General features: G+C 48.5%; 1 protein-coding gene across 8 annotated transcripts in view; it reads right to left on the bottom strand.

Moving 5' to 3' along the window:
- Nucleotides 1–21,576, bottom strand: part of GSG1L (GSG1 like) — a 141,503-nt gene that overhangs the window by 12,252 nt on the left and 107,675 nt on the right. For 3 of the 8 annotated variants that reach the window (XM_074965600.1, XM_074965604.1, XM_074965602.1), the window contains 2 exons: nucleotides 12,002–12,598; nucleotides 6,173–7,141 (listed from right to left, as the gene is read on the bottom strand). The exons of 2 other annotated variants lie outside the window; for them this stretch is intronic. In XM_074965600.1, the coding sequence (XP_074821701.1) occupies nucleotides 6,712–7,141; nucleotides 12,002–12,598 (1,027 nt within the window). In that variant the 3' untranslated portion in view covers nucleotides 6,173–6,711. Of the gene's footprint in view, nucleotides 1–6,172; nucleotides 7,142–12,001; nucleotides 12,599–21,576 lie in introns of those variants that run through there. 3 more of the 8 variants (XM_074965601.1, XM_074965605.1, XM_074965607.1) reach the window with 3 other exon arrangements.

The following is a 21,576-nucleotide window of genomic DNA, read 5'->3' as shown; positions in this document are numbered from 1 at the left end:
GGAGGTCATGGAAGCTTCTTCACTGCAGGTTTTCAAAAGGAGGCTGGACAGCCACCTGTCTTGTATTGTTTAGACCCAAAAAATCCAGCATCTTGGCAGGGCCTTAGACTAGATCAGTGGTTTTCAAACTTTTTCTCTGGCAACCCAGTTGAAGAAAATTCTTGATGCCTGTGACCCAATGGAGCTGGGGATGAGGGGTTTGGAGTGCGGGAGGGGCTCAGGGCTGGGGCAGAGGGTTGGGGTGTTGGGGTGAGGGCTGCTGGGTGGGGCCAGGAATGAGGGTTTCAGGGTGTGGGAGGGGGGTCTGGGCTGGGGCAGGGGGTTGGGGTGCGGGAGGGAGTCAAGGTTCTGGGCTGGGGGTGCAGGCTCTGGGATGAGGCCAGGGATGAGGGGGTTGGGGTGCAGGAGGTGGTTCCGGGTTGGGGGGAGGCTCAGGCTGGGGCAGGGAGTTGGGGTGTGGGAGAGGGTCAGGGCTCTGAGCTGGGGGTGCAGGCTCTGGGGTGGGGCCAGGGATGAGGGGGTTGGGGTGCAGGAGGTGGTTCTGGGTTTGGGGGGGCTCAGGGCTAGGGCAGGGGATTGGGGCTTGGGGTTGGGGCACGGATTTACCTCAGGCAGCTCCTGGTCAGCAGCGCAGTGGGTGTGCTAAGGCAGCAGCAGGTCCGGCTCTTAGGCGGAGGCAAGTGGCTCTGCGCAGCTCTCGCCGGTAGACACCGCCCCCCCAGCTCCCACTGTCCGAAAACCAACCAATAGGAGTGTGGAGCCAGTGCTTGGGGTGGGGGTGGTGTGCGGAGCCCTGTGGCGCCCCCCGCCCCCCCCCCCGGAGCCGGACCTGCTGCTGGCTGCTTCCGGGGCACATCACAGTGTCAGAAGAGGTAGGAACTAGCCTGCCTTAGCCAGGCAGCACCACCGCTGGGACTTTTAACTGCCTGGTTGGCGGTGCTGACCAGAGCCGCTGTGACCCAGTGCCTTACATTCTGCAACCCAGTACTGGGTCATGACTCGCAATTTGAAAACCACTGGACTAGATGACTCTTACCCTCACTTCTAACCGTACAATTCTATGAATCTATGATTTGAGTGCTATTCCCACCTCTTGTACAATGGCTCAGTTTTTCTTCTTTACCATAGGAAGCCTTGATACTTGCCTCCCTTATAGGAGAAGAGTATGACCCTTTTTCTTAGTAAGGGCTGTGACGTACACAGAATTAGTAACACCACTGAGAGAAGTGGAACTTGAACATAGGGTCTCCTGGCTCCCAGCCCAGTGCACCTGCCTTTAGGCAAAAGGATATGTTGCTAGGTTAAGGCAGCAGCAGGAGAAGTGATTTTATCTGTGGCCCATCTGGAGGGGTTGCTTTGGTCTGGGTGGCTATTTCAGGAGACTCAGCAGGCCCAGGGAACTTGCTTGCTGTAGATGGAATGTTCAGAGTTTAGTGACAAGTTTGTAACAAGCTCTACTGAGAATGTGCAAATGGTGGTGGGGGGAGGCTTATAACTTGGCCAGATCTGGCCATAATGTTTTGGGTTGAAACCTGAAAAAAGCAAAAGAAATTCAAGCCAAGGCAGGGACCAAACATGGAAAATAACAGTCCACATAGTTAAAATGTGGAAAAAAACTATAAGCAGTTGTAACAGTTGTAAATGATAGAGTTAGGCAATCTTAATCTTAGTGGCTGTTAGTGCTCATGGTAATAATAATCATCATGAATAACTACCCCTGTGTTGGATTGGTGATGTGTGGGTAACACCCATCTTACTTAACCTCCGGAAAGCAAGTACCTCCAAACAGAATCTGGGTAGAGCATCTCCAGCCCAGCATCTCCTATAGGCCCTTCGGAAAGTTTGATCAAATTGTATAAAATACCGACTACGCTTGAGAAGGGAGACTGGGCGCTTCTGTTAACTCTAGCATAAGGCGAGAACAGGGGGACATGAGGTGTCTTGTGATATCTGCCACCTTCGCTTCCAGCAGGCAAGACACCAGAGCATTCTCTCAGTCACTGCGTACCAGCTGTTTATATTCCAGGTGATCTAATCCCATCAGCACAGCCGGTCTTACTCTCCCAACTGTTACGACCCCTTCCAGCGAGTGAGGAATTGTCTGCTTCCTCTATCTCAGTCAGCAGGTGGGTTGCATCTAGGCAGCGTGTGGCCCTCTATACCACCTTAGCGCCCTTCCCTCCTGAGACTGGATTCCTCAACTAGAGGGCAGGGGAGTTGGTTCTGATTTGGGCCCTTTCCACAATGTGCCTAAATGTTGTTTCTGAAAGCAGTTCTGTCTCTCTCGGCTCATCCAGTTCAGCAGCTCTGGCCCGCAGACACTGCATGTGAGTGTCGAGGGCCATGAGCTGCTGGCCCTGGGCACGCACATACACCACTTGGCCACGTGGCAATAGTCAGACATTCTGCACTCTGCAGTAACTGGGCAGTGCCCCCTTGGCTAGTCCGCTGCTGGTCCTCTACCTCCACAGTCAGAGGGAGTTGAAGCACCAACTAGAGCTACAGTATGGCTTTTATGTGGTCGGCTGAAGCATTTAGGGCAGTAGCTTTTAATTTGCCTAATTGTCTCTTAGCAATGAAAGTCAGAAGCCTGCTGCCTTCAGTGCCCAACTCCCCTGTGCTCACTCTGTCAGTTGCTCCCTCCCTTGGCCGGGAACCTCTCCTTATGGAAGAACCGACCAGCAAGGCCTCAAGACTTGCTACTGCTTAGCAGGGAGGGGTGACAGTTGCCCAGTTTTGTGCAGTGCCATATGTAACATTTTATACAGATTTTAATGAGCTAATTTACACAATTGCAAATAATTTGAGTGTAACCATAAGTTTCAGCTGATGTGTTGCTGATGAAAGGTGGTGGCTTGTTTGGCCTCTGTGGAGTGAGGGTGGATCCCCATCTCAGAGAAGAACAGTGGCCTTCCCGCTAGGAAAGGAGAGGGGGCCACACAGACACTGATCAACCAAAAGAGGCAAAGCAAAACTATGAGGCCACAGCTGAGGTCAAAGGTGCAGAAGCAGGGAGCTAGTGGGGGTGCCATGCAGAGACCCCAGAGAAAAGGTCCAAGGAGTTGATGGTCACTGCCCAGTGGAGTTCTGCCTGGATGCAGGAACAGACAAGAGCAAGGCAAATGGCCATATGTTAATAAACAGCTTCCTCATGGCTGAGCTTCCTCCCCTGAACTGGTGCATGGCCAGCTAGGTCAATGCCAGGAGCAGGTTCACAAGGCATCTCTGGAGTTTGTGGGTTCTTGGATGGGGTGACCATAATGAACATGTGAGAAGAAAAGGGGCTGCAATCTGGAGATAGGCAAGTGCCGTGGTGCATATATATTACAATATACTCTTTAATTACATAAACACATGTGGTTTTACAAAAGGGGCATCAACAGGGTTTGAAGACAGGACTCTCTAAACACTATCTCTTGAGCCAAAGGAGTAACTGAATGCGCTTGACACAGACCTTCCAGCACCTTACACAACTATTTACAAGATTCATAGATTCCAGCACCAGAAGGGACCATTGTGATAATCTAGTCTGACTTCCTCTATAACACAGGCCACAGAACTTCCTCAAAACAATGCCTAGAGCAGATCTTTTAGAAAAACATCCAGTCTTGATTTAAAATGGTCAGTGATGGAGAATCCACCAGGACCCTTGATAAATTGTTCCAATGGTTAATTACACTCATAGTTAAAAATGTATGCTTTATTTCCAGTCTGAATTGATCTAGCTTCAACTTCCAGCCATTGGATTGTGTTAGACCTTTCTCTGCTAGATTGAAGAGCCCATTATTAAATATTTGTTCCCCATATGGGTACTTATAGACTATAATCAAGTCACCCCTTAACTTTCTTTTTGTTAAGCTAAATAAATTGAGCTCCTTGGGTCTATAAGGCATGTTTTCTAATTCTTTAATCATTCTCGTGGCTCTTCTCTGCACCCTCTCCAATATATCAAAATCCTTTCTTCTTGAATTCGCAAAAAGAAAAGGAGGACTTGTGGCACCTTAGAGACTAACCAATTTATTTGAGCATGAGCTTTCGTGAGCTACAGCTCACTTCATCGGATGCATACTGTGGAAATTGCAGAAGACATTATATACACAGACACCATGAAACAATACCTCCTCCCACCCCACTCTCCTGCTGGTAATAGCTTATCTAAAGTGATCATCAAGTTGGGCCATTTCCAGCACAAATCCAGGTTTTCTCACCCTCCGCCCCCCCACAGACAGACTCACTCTCTTGCTGGTAATAGCCCATCCAAAGTGACCACTCTCTTCACAATGTGTATGATAATCAAGGTGGGCCATTTCCTGCAGAAAATGGCCCACCTTGATTATCATACACATTGTGAAGAGAGTGGTCACTTTGGATGGGCTATTACCAGCAAGAGAGTGAGTCTGTCTGTGGGGGGGCGGAGGGTGAGAAAACCTGGATTTGTGCTGGAAATGGCCCAACTTGATGATCACTTTAGATAAGCTATTACCAGCAGGAGAGTGGGGTGGGAGGAGGTATTGTTTCATGGTGTCTGTGTATATAATGTCTTCTGCAATTTCCACAGTATGCATCCGATGAAGTGAGCTGTAGCTCACGAAAGCTCATGCTCAAATAAATTGGTTAGTCTCTAAGGTGCCACAAGTCCTCCTTTTCTTTTTGCGAATACAGACTAACATGGCTGTTACTCTGAAACCTGTCTTCTTGAATTGTGGACACCAGAACTGGATGCAGTATTCTAGCAGCTACCACATGAGTCCCAAATAGAGAGGTAAAATAACCTCTCTGCTCCTCCTGTCCAAGGATTGCATTAGCCCTTTTGACCACAGTATTGCACCGGAAGCTCATGTTCAGCTAATTATCCACTATGACCCCAAATCTTTTCCTGAGTCCTGGCTTCCCAGGATAGAGTTCCCCATCCTGTAAGTATGGCCTACATTCTTTGTTCCTAGATAGATACATTTACCCCTATTAAAACATATATTGTTTGCTTGCACCCAGCTTACCAAGCGATCCAGCTCACTCCGTATCAGGGACGTGTCCGCTTCATTATTTTCCACTCCCCAAATTTTTGTGTCAGCTGAAAACTTTATCAGTGATGATTTTGTGTTTTCTTCCAGGTCATGAACAGAAATGTAAAATAGCATAGGGCCAAGAACGGATCCCTGTAGGCCCCCACTAAGAACATACCTGTTCTACTATATTTACATTTTCAGACCCCTCAGTTTGCCAGCTTTTAATCCATTTAATACATGCCATGTTAAGATAGCAGTGGCAAGCTGGGTATCAGGATACTTGTCCCTGTGAGGGGAGAGTGGTTGAATGGGTGCAGCAGTGCGAATCAACAGTACAGCACAGCAAAAGCAGGGTGACTCTGAGAAGCAGGGTGACTAACCGGACTAACTTGGTTGGCTCTGCCATAGCTGGGCAATGGATTCTGTTCCCAGCTTTGCAAGAGCTGGGACCTTCTGCAGCTTCTCAGTTACTTGATTTGTAAAGTTGAGGGGAATGATTCCTAGGATAGGGATATGAGGCCTTGGTCAATAATGAGGGTTGGGAAGTGCCGAGAAATAGTAGCAATAATTAGTAGAAAAGGTGAGAACAGAGCTCATAGTCTCCTGGGTGCTATGGTAACGGGTCTTTGGAGAGGGACATTCTCTTCAGAAACCATGCCAGTGCAACATGTGAAACAGCCCTTTCAGTTTACAGACTGTCCGGTGAAAATTGGGATGAATGGCAACCCCACCCTGCTATGTATTTTGGAGGGCATGCCTACATATTTGGTGTCCTGGAAGTAGAATGGTATGAGTCCAGTAAATTGGGAGCAGAACATCACACTAAATGTCATCTAGCCCTGAAATCTCATGCTCTCAGACAGCGGTGGCGGTAGTGATCGGGGGTCAGAAAGCACCTCAAACACGTTTGCAGTCATCTTTGACCTGGATACAGGGGTGATGGGTCTCTATATGAGTGGACTAGATGTCATGGATGATAGGTATAAGCAGCAGCAATTAAGGAAGGTGCTGGCCACAGAAAGGCCGTGGTGATAGGTAGAAAATGCATAGTTGTTAACTGTGGTGATCAACTGCCCTGTCAAACAGCTGATCGTTACATCTGAAATTGTGAAATTGCCATGGCCAGTTCCTTGCTGACCTACACACCTTTCACTGGATCTGCTGGGATCTTTTTATGGGGCTTACAGCTACCATTGTCACTGAGGTACCCCGGCCCAACCCATGGCAAGAGTACAATTTTAGACTCCACTGGCTGGTTAACTTGGTGTTTGATGTATTTTGAGACACAAAAGAGGCACAGTTTTCTAACAATTGATGCCATTTAATGAATGATGCACTATAGAAAATAGAAACTAGCTGGGTGCTGGGATCCAGATGAGAGCCATGTTCCATGGAGCCATGAGAGGAGGCCCTTTCCCTCACACACAGTGCCTTCTTTGGCTTATTTTGGCAGCATTTGCTGCTGCTGGAACCAAAGGGAACATCAGTATGTCGAAAGAAGTTCTAAGGGGGCATTTTCTTTCAAATGTGAAGCTGCACAGAAAGTCTTCCCAGCCTGTCTCCTCAGGAGAGGATAGCGTGACAGACTCAGAGCTCACCAAGCATTTGCAGATAGAGGTAACCTACAATGTCACAATTCAGTGCTCTGAAATCTGTACAGAATGCAGGGTTCCTGGGCCTCTGTAGATGCTGGATTTGCTTGGTTTTATTGGACTTCTTTCTGGATTCTTTTCTGCACATGCTGTGTCTTTTCTCTCAGGGTTTGGCTGCTGATTCCAGGGAACAGGCTTTTCAGAATGTTACAGTACACCATGTACAGCTCCGGGTCTATCTTGGGCATGGGGGCTGAGTTCGAATTGCAGGCCTGTTCAGCGACAGAGTGCTGCAGCAAGTACACATCACTGAAGAGAGCAGTTAGGATTTTGTGTGCCGCTTTGTAAGGGTCATTTTCAAACTGCACCATTGCCTTGAGCTCAGCCAGGGTATAGCCATTGTAACGCTTGCTGTCTTCTGGGTGAGGCGGCTCAGGCTCACCAATATGTCTCACCTTCCACTTCAGGCATTTCAGTTCTTCTTTTACATTGTCCAGTTCTCTCTCCATGGCTTGGAATTCCTTCAGGGTTACAAATCTCCTGCTGAAAGAGATGTTAATAATAGATACAAGGTGGTAGTCAAAGGACGGTCAGCGTTCATTCAAAATTAGCTGCTGGGCGGAATTATCAGTACAGGGTTTGGGACTCTGCACAGGGGCCAGCCCCAAATACCCTCAGTCTGGGGCCATTCAGAGCTGTAGCTAAATGCTTGAATTTTGTCATTAGTGGGGCTTGGGCACTGTCCTAGTGAGACTCTCTCCGACCCTCCAAAAGGTATGTCCTGAGGGAGCTATCCAGTAAGATCTGGGGGTCACCGCATAAGTGGGGCCGGGGTAGAAAGAACTTGGGAGGGTATGTTTGTGAGTGGAGGAGTGGTTGACATAAGGGGACATTCCATCACGAAGGCAGGGCATCCAGCACTATATGACCGCAACAGCCCTAGCAGTACTTTGGAGGATTGCTCGCGTCTGGGCTGTGGCAGTGCAGACAGGGTGTGGGAGGGAACAATGCATATTGGGGCTGGGAATACAGTCATGGGGGGCGTTTCCTACACGGGCATAGCTGCATGTTGGGGCTGGGGCTAGGGCCTGAAGCCATGCACCTTGTGGTTGCTAACTGAGGAGCTGCATGCAGCTATGGGCAATCCACGCTGTGGCTAGGGTAGAACGCAGAAGGACCAGGGATGTAGCCAGAATTGGGTCATTACAGCAGGCCAACTGCACATTCAGGCTATGGATGTACACACTATAGGCCAGACTCATTGTCGCCCTCTGGGCCCTTTGTATCAGCTACCTCGAACTGGAGAGCAAAGCTAGCCCACTGAGCAGTGTGCATTACATGTCCTCTGTGCTTGATCCCTAGAGGAGGTGAGTCTGTTAAAGCGGTCAGCTGGCAGGGTTGCCTCAAGCTGCAGCAATTCACATGTATAGCTTTGGAGATCCCTGGTTCCATCCTTGGTATGTGGGCCAACACAGTGCCTAACACATTAGCACAAAGACCCAAGTGGCAAATAGTCCTGGCACAGATGGCACTGGGGGGTGGAAATCAAAGACTGGAGGAGGCATGGCCAGGGCAGTTCTGCCCTCCTTGTTCACTGTAGTTGTGGGGGAAGAAATACATTTTCCCATTGTAAAAATTTCCAGTGGTGCTTATCCCAAGGGTGGAGTTTTATAGCCCGGCCCAGACATCATCCTTAATAAGGAGCTTCTGCTTTGCTGGGTTTGGGGGAAAGTACCAAGGTTACTGCCAAATCACTTCTGGGCAAACACACTGAGCTAAGTTTCTGATAGCGCTCAGTGGGGTCCTGCCCTCTTTGTGACAGCATTGCACATGCTGAGAGGGGGCTCAGGCTGGCACGACTTGGAGGAAGAGCATCATCAAGTATTTCCTGAATGCCGCAACAGGAGAAAATCTGAAAGCCTGGGGTGCAAAGAAAGGGACCGGTGCTGTGATTTTAAGGCCTTCACTATTTGGCTGCATTCTGCAAATTCTTTGTTTTTAACATTTAAACAAATTAAGGGCCAGCTCCCAAGGGAAGTATCTGCCATTTGCTCTTGAGTAGGGGTCTCTCTGCTGGCCTGACCAATTTGGAGGATGGTCGGGCTGGCATGGTGGTAGTGGGAAGTCTCTCAGCTGTCAATCAGATTGGGATAACCCCACCACTCACTGATGTCACTCCCCCATCACGACACTACCGACCATGTTTGGAGCCATAGTCCACCTCCAGCAGGCTGGGTGGCTGTAGTGCAGTCAAAGGGGCCTTCTGCTAAAAGGATCTAGCTAGACCCACTGGGCACAGAACCCAGCTGGGCCACCTAGGGTCAGGCTCCTTGCCCTCTGAATGCTGGGTCAGGAATTGGCTCTACATTTCTTTTTCCCAGTACAGATGCAGCCAAACCAATACAAAGGGACTGACAGGAGATTATGCAGTCACACTTGGGAAACAGCAGAGTTGGGAATGAGACTTTTCCCAGCCCCGATCACCTCACAGGTATGATCTACAAAGCCTTTTGGAAAATCTGTAGGAAAGCTCTACTGGAGTTTAGAGCATTGGTCGGGAGCTTCTATTTCATGGCTGGATATCTGCATACCTGAACGATTTGTACTGAAAACTTGGTGTGTGTGTGTGTGTGTGTGTGTGTTTCAAATAATGTGAGCTGGCTGGAGCATAGAATGGGCATGGGAGGAGTTAAAATACATTTAAAAACAAACCCCATGGACATTAAAATGTGGATATTAATATTCACCAACTTCCTTATCTTTCACAAAAATTCCTTGGAAATTAACAGTCAGAAAACTGCATTAATGAAATGTGATTATTGCACACTTAAAAATTGCAGCCAGGAAATGCCCAGATTAAAATTCCAGTAGCAATGTTATCTTAGCTATGGTGCACAAACAGATAGGTAGTGTTTTAGCCTTCTGCTTTTCTGGGGAAAGATGCAGCTTTGTCATGAAGAACCACATTTTCAGAAGCACATAGCATGTTGTGTGCATCTTGGGTGACGAGTTCTTGAGAATCTGGCCATTAGTGTCATGCTGGGCTCTGAGGGGAGCTAAGCATTTGATAACCTGACTCCAGTTGCAGGTGCTGAGCACCTGAAAATCGGGTCCTGGCTCTTTGGCAGATCTGGCCCTTGGTAACAGCCACTGCTTAGGAGAGGAGTTGTGCTGCAGTTAGCATGGCGTAGGGAATGATTTCTCCATGACAATGCACGAGAACTCCTCCCATTGACTTCAGTGGGGTTTGGATCAGGAGCTAAGTTTGCTACAGCTTCCTTAAAGCAGCCTGATCTTGCAAATAATTAGCATGTAAGAAACTTTAGCGATGTGAATAAAGTTTCTCCTGTATTTGCAGGATCAGGGCCTATGTTACACCACAAAACATGCAGCATGACTGTGTTATCGCTGCTGCTCACTAAATGTCCTTGGCTGAGAAATCAAGAGCAACCACTGCCCAGCGTATGTAACCAGATACCTGGAATTGTGTGTATGAGAGAGAAACAGCCACCTGTCCCATGGTAGTGATGAGTCCAAAGGTAAATTCTCTGAGTCCTGAGGCCCAGACCAGGGAAATAGCTCTCTGCCCTGAGGGAACCTGAGGCAATGTTGAGCAAAGTGATGCCATTGTTTCCAGCTGAGGCCCTTGTGGAGCACTGCCAAATCTATGACACCTACCCAAGGGTGGGAAATGCCCAAAATAAAGTGCTTGCGAGATGACAGAAGTAACTACAGCCAGGAAGATGGGGGAACTTCTTCCTCCAGGTTATGGCCTCCTGATGGGCTGTGAAAATGTAAAGGACCCTGAGTGGGGTAGAGTTGGGGGAAGAACTGCTGCTCACCTTGTCTTAGTGTGTAGGGAACCAAAGGCCAACACAGTGGGGATGAGAGAGGGGAGTTAATACTCTCCCTTCTCCCCCCAGAGAAGCTGGGGTTAGGCCACAGCGGTCCCCAGGCCCCAATCTCTGAGGGGGTGGGACACAGAAAAGGAACTGGGCTGTGGGGAAGAATGTTTACGATCTGAGTTGTTGAAATTTGAAAAGATAAAAGGTATTGGCAGTCATGCCACCCAGGGAATAAACCTGTGGGTTCCCTTAGGATGCCACTTGTGTGCCCTCATTATACCAACTTCTTTATGGGGCAGATGTGACAGATATGGCAGCTCCATGCAGTATCTTTGGGGACCATTGTATTACATTTGTGATACTTTATATAGGATTGTGTTCTACTGCATGGCGGAGGGTTACCATAGCTCCTCCAGGAACTAAAAACAGTGGGGAGTGACCAAGGTGAGTAAACTCCAAAGATATCACCCCCAGGGGTGGCTTGCATTCACTGGGCCAAACTGGGTTTTCTGGAGACTAGCTATACCAAAGCTTTTGGTGTAAAAAGCTCACAACATTCCTCTTGATTCACTAAATAGATGGGCCCCTTGGTCCCAGGGTGGTCCCAAGTGTTGTGGAAGGATTGGAAAGACCTTGGCATACCAGACTGCCCATGTGGATAGTGGATGATTCCTGGTATGTGTAGTGAGCATTAAAATCCTTGTATTGTTTTTGGCATGTTTTCTCTGTGATGCTCATATCCTTATAAAAAATGTGCTTCCTTTGGTAGAGTCATGTGGTCACTTGTACCCGCTGGCACACACAGGCCATAGCCCTTGGAGAGAAAGCACGGTACAGGCGCTGGCCATTAGGCAGCCTGGCTGGCTGGGGATATCTCAGTGTATGACAGGGAGCTGAGCAGCTTTCAACTCCCAGTCAGAAGGGAGTGGGACATGGGTCCCTGCTCAGACACAGGAGCTGTCTGGAAGCCTGAGACCTGACTGGGCAGTCCTGGAGTGGACCATGAAGAGGGGGTACAGGTGCAGTTACCCTGAAACTGTAACATCCATAACTCGTAAAGTGTGGCCTTTTCAGTGATTGGAGCGCTGCAGTGTTTGCAGTTTAAATACAATATAAGCAACTATTTATACTCACAGACAAACTGCTCACGGCACTTAGGAGGAGGAAGCCCAACAGGTGTGCAGCCTTGACCCCAAATTAAAATACCAACCCACAGTGAGTGCAACTTCCCAGCGCTACATTCAGGAACTGTTCTACCCATTTGTGTGTAATGAAGCCATCCCAAGCACAGTATAGAAAATAGCTCAGCTGTGGGTCTGGCTGCTGCTTGATTACAAACTGACTTATTGAATCAAATACAGCTTGGCTCCCAACTGTCAGTGTAACAAGGGACCATGAATATCTCTGGTACGCCATGTTTACATCATTCACTGGTATAACTCTGTGCGCTAACTGCTTACTCAGTTATTTTTAAAAAAGAATAAACAAATGAATTAGTGACCTCCATGCTGGGACCCCTAGTGCCTGTCTGATCTAAACACATTACCCGGATGCATACCTTTTGCAAAGGGGATCTTCATGAGACGGTTCAAGACGCCTTCCTGGAGGTGTGGACCCAGAATTGGAGTAGCCAGCAGATTGCGAGCTATCACTGGGGTTCGCTGTCACTTTAGGCCTTGTGCTTTTCCTGCTTGGAATCACTGTGTGGTCTGATGGTGAGGCTTGTAGAGTTTGTGCTGTGTGAGGACAACAGGAATATGAGGAGGTCAGATTGAGTCCTGCCTGGGATTCTGGGTCTTGCTGTGGATTGGCTGAGCTGGATGTTAGATTAGGTCTGAGGCTGGCAGAATGAGATGATGTATTTGGCCTTGGATTGGTTGGACTGGAACCTGATGTTGCTAGTTTTGGATTCATTTGCTCCAATGTTCTGGGTCTTGATGCTACTCTTGGGGCCAATTGAGTGATGTGAACAGCTTCCAGCATGGCTGGGTTCTGCCCCATGGAGGTCTGGCTGACAGGCTCTGATGAAAGCGAGGCATTGGTTGATGTATCGCTGGAGGAGCTCGATGTAGAACATGGGGATGTTTTCTGAGCATTGTGGCCACTCCTGGTCCTTCTCACTTTAGTAACGTTTAGAGCTGAGTGTTGCGCTGCCCTGAAAAAGACAAGCAAACAAATATTCACTCCCCACTCCGGGCCTGTGCTAAGAGCTGATATGTCAGTACAAGACCCATCGCCCATGAGTATTACACCCATGAGTCACCTATCTCTTTTGTGCCATATTCCCCCCAATTGGTCTCCAAGGAAGAAGCAGTTTTACAAAAAAGCAGCCACTATGAGAATCATACCCAGCATATCAACATTTCCCATCTTCTCAATGACTTAATATATGGAGACCTTTGTTGGGGAATCCAGAAGCCAGGCAGCAGTGGGGGATACCAAATAAACACTGACTAATGCTCCAGTGATGGCATTTGGATGGACAGCTGAATGGAAGGGAGACTGGCTGAAATGCAGTCCTCCCCCATGCCTAAAGAAGTCACTCCTGCTCACTCCTGTAAAAGGCAGAGCCTCCCTCCTTGTCGCAAACAATGGACTCAGCAGGGTACCATAACAAGTGAGTCCTGGCATAACGCTATTGTGGGAATTCTGGCCGCAAGCAGCTCCACAAGCCCCTATCCCAGCTGGTGTCAGAGTTAGACTGGCCTGGGGGACTTTGTTGTCCTGGTAGACCTTGCAGATGAATGTTCTAGTTCATTGGCTTGGGTTGTCATGGACCTCCTGGTGGTCTCTGGCTCCACTTATACAAGGTATGCAATACCGGCTCGGGTCTGGGCTGTGGCATAGTCGAGTATTGCGAATATGCCACTGTTGTGGTCAAATAATCACCTCTAAGGCGAGATCTGGCCTTGTCCCCATTCCTGGCAGGGCAAGGACCTGTGACATTCCCTGCTCAGAGACCAGGGCTCCTGCTGGGGGAAAATACTTTTGTTCCTGGAGGCCAGTGTGGACAGCCTGGTGCAGCATTGTGATGTCATCCTTGACTATTTATGCCCTGACCCTTGGCTCTTTCTCGGCAGTGTCCTTGCACTTCATCATGGTTCCCAGATGCAGTGGCAGGGGAGGCAACTGGCAAGCTAGTGGTGGAGGGGCCGCACTGACTCATGTCACCAGTATCGTGGCAGGTTCATGCAAGCCCCTGCTATTACTCAGCTAAGGAAGGGGAGGTCTTTCCTTCTTTTCCTCAGCCACAGGAAGTACAGAGTCCTGACCAGTGTAACTGTTCCAGGCACTGGGACAGCTGACTGCCACAGGCTGCTTTCCCCAGGCTGCACAGACAAATCTCACTGAATGATGTGCTCCACAAATAATTTTCTCTCGGGCCCCTGAGAAGCAGGAGGGAGCATTAAGTACTGCTGCCCTGGCTGAGCTATATTCGGTCTCTCAAGACTCTGATGCGCGGGGGGAAGGCAGAGACATTTGCGATTTGGCTCCTTTGTGCTGTACCAGTGGTTCAGGGAACCAGAATCTAGCTGTAACTGCACATCTTAGAACCCCCCAGCCCAGCATGTCCAGGGAGGAGGGGTGGTGTTGGGGGCAGGGGAGGAGGTGGAGCAAAATGCAGCCCTACTGTGCTAATTCTCAGCTGTTCTATGTCCCTGAGTAAGTTAGAGCAGCTCCTGGACAGACAGGGCCAGAGCAACTGTGGTTTCAGACCCAGGGAGCCAAATACAGCTGCCTGATACCTTCCCACCCTTCCACTCCCTTGTGCATTAAGTGCAGGACAGAATCTAGCCTCAGGTTCCTAAGGCCACTGTCATACTGTCTGGAACGGCTCACAACCCTGAGTGCCAACCTCAGGGCAGACTGTCAAAAAGTAGGGCAGAGACCCCAAGCTGGTGTGTTCTATAGATAAATTTCACCAACCCAGTAACAAATGTGAACTCTTGGATCACTGTAACAGTCTTACCATGGAGTCACAGACAGTCCTCTTGGGCTCTGCAGTTCAGCCTGCCACCCAGGCAAGCAGGATTATGTGATAAGTGGTCAGTTCCACCAAAGATCACACAATATTCAGGTTACTCCCAGTCCTAAAAGACCCGTCACTTACCCCAGGTCAATTTGTCCCTTAAATCTCACACCAAACACAATGCTATAGTAAACTAACTAAGAATTTATTAACTAGGGAAAAAAAGGAGAGAGTTATTTACGGGTTAAAGCAGGCAACAGATAAGCACAAATGAGTTTCAGTTTCTGATTCAAAAGGTGACAGAGTTGTAATAATCTGTCACTTCAGAATGTCGTTCAGGGCTAAGCATGCCAGGTAGCATGGGGATCTCTTTGCTTATGTTTAGGAATCTTTGCCCCTCAGAGTCCAGACTGCATAAAAGTTTCTCCTTGTCAGGGATTTTTATCCTCTCCACTCCGGAGTCCAAATTGATGGGATGAGTTCATGTGCAGGTCTCTCCTTTCTGCAGGGAGTTAGGATGCAATCAATGGGGCCTCTCTCCTTTGAGGCTACACAATACCTCATTTGCCTTCAATGGTCCATCTTGTAACTTTATCTTAACCAATGCATCTTTTCCTGTTTGGTGCGTTACACGATTACAGAGGTTTACAATGCAAATACTCAATACAACTTTACACCATGGGCTGTAGAGGTTATAAGTGAGATCAATATAAAGCCTAAACACTAGACACATTCTTTTCAGCAAAACATCTAATCTCTATTATGATGATGCTAACACACAGGGAAGCAAGACTGGTTTCCAGCTATGCATTTGTAAGTGTTCAGTGCGGCCTGGGGCCTTGGCATGAACTGATACCTGGTCTGCCAGCATCACAGCCACGATCCAGCAAAGCACTTGAGCATGTGCTTCATACCCCTCAATTTCAACAGGACTATGCACATTCTTGGGGGCCTTGCTGGACCAGGGCCTAATCTCCGAGTTTAAAACAAACAAACCTTTTGTACTGGCTTAGTACAGCTGAGATACCTGACAGAAGGGTGCTCTCATGGACATGGCACACCCAGCTTAGCTCTTTAGAAAGGAAACACAATAGGGGTCCCTGTGAAAGAAAAGAAAAGTGGAGAAACTAGAACATGCCATCTAGGGCAGAGCAGAGTGCCTCAGAAAAGTCCCATCATCCTGAGCGGTGACTCAGCAGGGCCAGGGAGGGAATCCTACTTGGACTGCCTGCTGCTTGGAAGGGAGGGATGTCATTGTGCAGGCGCAGCCAGGAGCTTTGTCCAAGTGGAGATGGGTTGGCTGTAGGCTACCTGAGTCCCATGGGAAGGGAGCGATGTCACTTCAAACAAGGACAGGAGCTCGGTCTGGAACCAACCCAATATCCCAGAGCCACTTGGCCGGACAGTTACAGGGAGAGGGAGAGCCCTTAGTGTCCACGGAGGAATGGGCAGGTGGTGGCCCTGGCAGAGTGAGTGCATAGTGCCCTTGGTGGCCTGGGTGTGGTGGGAGCCCAGTGTCTTGTATGGACAGGGTGGGTACTCAGTGCCCTTGCTGCCCTGGGTGGGGCAGGGGGGTAGTCAGTGCCCTTGGTGTCCCATGCAACTTGTGGCTCAGGGTTGCACATTGTTTGCTGTAGCTGGAAGGAGCCAGCCAAATGCAACCGGAACCTGGGGCGTGGCAGCAGCCAAGCCGCCTCTGCCCTGGAGAGTCCTGGTCTGTCCAGGGAGCATGAACTGCCAGCCAGCACAGCAGAGCCCAGGACTCAGGACTCCACGATTGCACTGTATGCAGCACTGCAACCTGTGGGGGTAGGAGGACATACCCTACTTGGGACTGAGAGACTGGGGCTGCTGGGGTTTTTAGCGGCTTTAGAGAGCATTAACCAGTATATTTAGGTGCTGGGCACATTGTACCTTTGCTGGGGGGACCCTCCTTTGAATCATCCTCCATACTGATAGAGGCTTGTCTTGGCGCAGATAAAAGTGTTCTCTTATTGTTAACTGCAGCTTTTATTTCTGGGGTTAACTCCTGCTTCCCCAAGAGGGGTTGGGGTATAGTGGGAAATCCGGGGCATGTGGCTTTGGATCTGGGAACCACTGAACCAACTGCGGGGCCCTCCCACCCCCTGCAGACATCGCCAGCCTAAAATCATTGCTAAAATATTCCTTACCGCAATGACAAAATGATCATCTTCCCTGCTCTACTCCCCTCTTGTGAATACACTACAGTTTTAAATGATCATAAACTTTAAACAGTTTCTGATTGTTTTCCTCTACTAACAGCAATCTGAAACAGAAGGCAAAAGCTTCCACTAAAAGAGGCAAGCTGCAAAAATTCCTCCTCTTTTTCCATTACATGTACAATTCTACACCTCACAAACAACTACTTTAAAAGGCTTCAAAAACCCAGTGTAGGAGTCATATTTGAAATCCATGGCAGTACACAGTTTTCTTCTGTACAGCCTGGTTTAAGCAACTGTGGTAGTGGATGAGGATAAACCCTGCAACTTGCCCATTTCCCCATGATATAGTCTGCTGGGCCTAATTTGACATTTATAATAAAGCATCACTAGTAAATGGTGCCATCATTTCAAAATTTCTCTGAGGACAACACAATAGACTATTAAATCCAGCCTTGAATTTTGTGTTTAGGGATCTCTGATAGAGTTTAAGGATCAATTTTAGAATAAATATCTAGGGACATAAAGCATTTAACAAGCATTTATATGGAAGCTCAAAAAAATCTGTTGCCCTTAAAGGACATTGCATTTTTTCTATACACCTAATCCACTGTTCATCTTCTAGAGGGGCTTAGAAATCCACCTCCTATCATCTCTTAACTGGAATTAAGACCCTTCGATTTTCTTTGATTGAAAACACATCTATAGCAGAAATGCAATATGAGAAATGGCAACTCTGACAGGAGTAAGGATTCCCAAGGAGACTGCAAATCTCTGTCATCAGTGTAGTCCTTGCTCCTGAGTTCAGAAGTGCTGAGGAGTCCTGGCTCCAGTCTAGTCAATGGAGCTGTGGTTGCTCAGCACTTCTGAACATCCTGCCCTGTATGTTTCGATCTCTAGGGTGAGATATTCAAGGGCCAGGCACCCACAACTCCCAGAAAAGGCAGTGGATGCAGCAGGGGCTCAGCACCTCAGGAAACCAGGCCCAAGCGGTCTTGTAAAAGATACAAGTTGAGTCTGGTTGAGTCAGTCCATTTCTGGATTCATAAGGTCAGACCCTACCCATGTACCTGGTTCTGTGCTACCCAACATGCCCTTTGCCAAGCGAATTGGCACACGGCTGTTGTCCCAGGGCCATGGGGAGGGGCACCCTAACTAAACACTGCTCAGAGAAAGGAGAGGATGGCCGGTCCCAGGGCCACCACAGATCGGAATAAAACCTTAACCCGTCATGTAGCTATTCATCGCTTCCAAGGCCAGAAGGGACCACTGTGATCATCTAGCCTGACCTCTTGCATAAGGCAGGCCAGAGAGCTGCCCCACAATCACCCCTAGAGCAGCTCGATCAGAAAACATCCAATCCTGAGTTAAAATATTGATATTACCAGAACCATATTGTTTTGGGATTCATCCTGCCTGCCCAGGGGACAGCAGGGCATGTGTCCAGGACCCTGCCCACCCCACCCCTCCCCCCACGATGTGAACTACCCAGGGGTAGAGTCTGTGCGTTCTGCTCCCCTAGCCACAGTGGGGCAGCATCAGTAGAAGGAGCTCTCGGAGGGGGTGCACTTAAAGATCCAGGCTGGACTTTTCATAGGAGACAAAGGGACTTCAGGCACCCAAACCCCATTGGTATAGGATGGGAGCTGGGCACCTAACTCCCCAGGACATCTGAAACCCCCAGCCCTGACCATCCAGAATGCCCAATAGCTCAGTTGTTAAGGCCGTCTCCTGGCATAGAGGAGACTGCGGTTCAGATCACTGCTCCACATCAGCAGAGTGGGGATTTGAACTTGGCTCTCCCATGTGAGCACTCTAACTGCTGGGCTATTGGGTAAGGGCAATGGGGGGCATCACCTGAGAAAGGGCTGGCCTGGCTTAGGCATCCCACTCCAAGACAGGGGTCATGGCTGAGACTGCTGAGTGGAGAGAGGTGCCGCCCTCCAGCCTGGATCCAGGCACCTAATTCCATTTGAGGCCCTGCTCCCTCAGCATTTCCTCCGGGCTAGTGTAGGACACTCCCCGCTCAGCGGGCTGGTTCCGGTGACTCCCTTTTTTAGGCGCCTAACTCTCCCCAGGCATTGTCCAGGGAGCCCAGGGGGTCTAACTTGGGCCTGCAGATTCTACTAGCTGGTAGGGTACCTAAAAGTTAAGCTGAGCATTGAAACACCTGGAGTCCTTGTTTTCTAGCCAGCCCTCTTGACCGTGCATCCCTCCAGATACACTTCATTTGGGCTGTGCAGGTGCAGGATGACAAAGAGCTGGGTACCAGCTGTTCGCCATGGCATTACCCTGGCTCTCCCTGCCACTATCCACGTAGGTGTTCCATTGGGCGTGTAGGCTGATTCCACCAGCATTGCCTTGTGCAGATTTCCCTTGGTGATTGCTGCTGCACACACACCGGACACTCGGTGAACAGCAGCGGGTTCAGGGGAGAGAAGAACCAGTAATGAGGGGCGCCTGGCCATGAGTCACAGGGGGTGCCTTTGTGTGCCGTTGGCCATTCACCCGATCTGACACATTTTTTAATATTTAACACTATTTTAAATGCTACATTTATAACCCTATTGTTTAAAATTAATTTACCTTTTCTCGCTGCTTTTAAATTAAGACTAAAACACATTTGTATCAAAGCGGGGGGAAAGGGGGGGCAAAGAAACTTTGTCACTACCACTTTTCACAGCAGACTTAGTGCCCCATTGCCACCCTTACTTCTGTGCTGCTGCTGGTGGCAAGCGCTGCCTTCAAAGCTGGGCAGCTGGAGCAGTGCGGAACTGCAGAAGGAAGGGCAGCAATGCCATACTATGCCACCCTTACTTCTGCAGAATGTTTGACCTTTGCACTGGGAGGGGTAGCTCCCGGAGGGGCTAAGGCAAATTTTGCAGTTGCTATAGCCTCCACAAGCCCCCATCCCAGTGCCCTCCTGCCTGTGCATCTGGCTGTTAAATTATCAATTCCTTTTTTTTGCTGAACTCAGTGTTCTGATTGGTCTGCGATTTAATGCAGCTCTTCAGCTGCTGAACAATCAAGCCCTCTAATGTTGTCTCAGTCCTAGTGCCGGCCTTAGGGAAAATGATGCTTGGGATGAACTTCTATTTTGGCACCCTTTCTTTGGAGGTGGAGTTGGGGGTGGAGTTGGGCACATCCCCCTGTACCGCCTTAGGCTCCCTCCTGCCCCCACATCCTCCTCCCCCCTCAGCCTCCCTCTTGCTCCCCACAACCTCTGCATCCTTCAGCCTCCCTCCTGCCCCCACTTTGCCCTGCATCTTCCTCAGCCTCCCTCCTGCCCCTACATCCCCCTGCACTCCCTTAGTCACTCCGCTCTTCCCATTCCCCACATCTCCTGCACCGCCCTCAGCCTCCTTTCTTGCCCCACATTCCTGTCTCCTCATAGTTTCCTGTCCAGCCCTCAAGCTGTAGAACACAGTGACAGCCATCTTTCCTGACTATGGCCTGGCTTCAGTCTCATTGAAAACCATGAGCATTGGTGTCCACCTCTATTATTACAACATTTTGTAACTCACTAGCCCCCTCTTTTTGACCTATGATGGCAGGCCACTGTGCCTTGAATGGTCCTTTAGCACAGCAGTTCTCAAGCTGGGGTCCATGTACAGCACGGGGGCCTTAGAGACTGCACAGGGCAGGGGGGGGCCCCGCAAAATATTACAAAAAGGTTTTAAAAATCTCACCTCATGTCTGCATTGCCTAACGATTAAAAGCAGCAGATCTACTGTTGCTGTTTACACAACATATTCTCTGGCGCATGAACAGCGCCAAAATACATTACATAAGCATCAACATAAAAAATCGAAAGCAGAAATGCCTGAGATGTCTTTGGCGGGTGGAAGTGGAATATATTTTTACAGTGTGTGAGCAAATTACATTGAGTTTTTAAAATGTCCTCATACTAGTATTGCTAGTTGTGCTGAAGCCATGGATAATGCACAGTCAAGTAGTAAGAAACAAACGAAGAACAGAAAGTTTGACGAAAGTCATACTGATTTTGGTTTTATGGAATTTAGTGATGGGTGACTGCAATGCGTTGTATGCTTACAAATCCTATAAAACGAAGCAATGAAACCTGCAAAGTTGAAATGACAGCTCACAACAAGGCACCTTCAATAGAAAGATAAATCCACAGACTTTTTTCAAAAGAATACAATCAACAGAAAACTCAAATGACAAATGTAACATCGGTTCCAGAAAAGGCTCTGAAAGCATCTTTCTCAACAGCACTTCAGACTGCAAAGAGTAAAAATTCCCATAGCATTGGAGACGACCTGATTCTTTCAGCTGCTGTAGAAAAGAGCAACGTGATGATAAGTGAAGATGCAGCAAAGAAATTTAAGGCCATTCCAACTTTCTAACAATACAGTTAGTAGGAGAATTGACGAGGTTTCAAATGATGTCAAATGACAGCTAACTGAAAGACTATGTACCTGTGAATAGTTTGCAATTCAGCTTGATGAGACAGCTGATGTTGGTAATGCAACACAATTATTAGTTTTTGTTCATCATGTTTGGCTGGGGGACATTTTGGAAGATTTTCTTTTTTGTCAGGAGTTACCAGAACGGACAACAGGTTAGGAAATATTCAAATTATTGGATGATTTCATTAAAGCTCAATTGCTGAATTGGGAGAAGTGCATTGCTGTTTGCAGAGACTGTGCTGCTGCTCTGACAGACAATAGGAATAGTGTTGTAGAAAGAATACAAGCCGCAAACCCACAGGTAATTGTAACTCACTGTACGTTGCATCGCCAGGCCCTTGCATCAAAGAGAATGGAATCCAAAGTACACGATATGCTAAATGCAGCTGTGACAGTTGTGAATTTTATAAAGTCCTGGCCTTGGAATTCACGCCGTTTTTGCAAAGCTGTGTTTAGAAATTGGTGCAGGACATGGCAAATTATTGTTTCGTGCGGAAGGGTGTTTGCTATCACGCAGCAGAATGTTGGAAAGAGTTTTTGAGCTTCACAAAGA

Source organism: Natator depressus, chromosome 10 (assembly GCF_965152275.1).
Source record: "Natator depressus isolate rNatDep1 chromosome 10, rNatDep2.hap1, whole genome shotgun sequence".
NCBI lineage: Eukaryota > Metazoa > Chordata > Testudines > Cheloniidae > Natator > Natator depressus.
The sequence above is the reverse complement of the archived record's forward strand: the minus strand, read 5'-3'. Positions and strand labels throughout refer to the sequence as shown.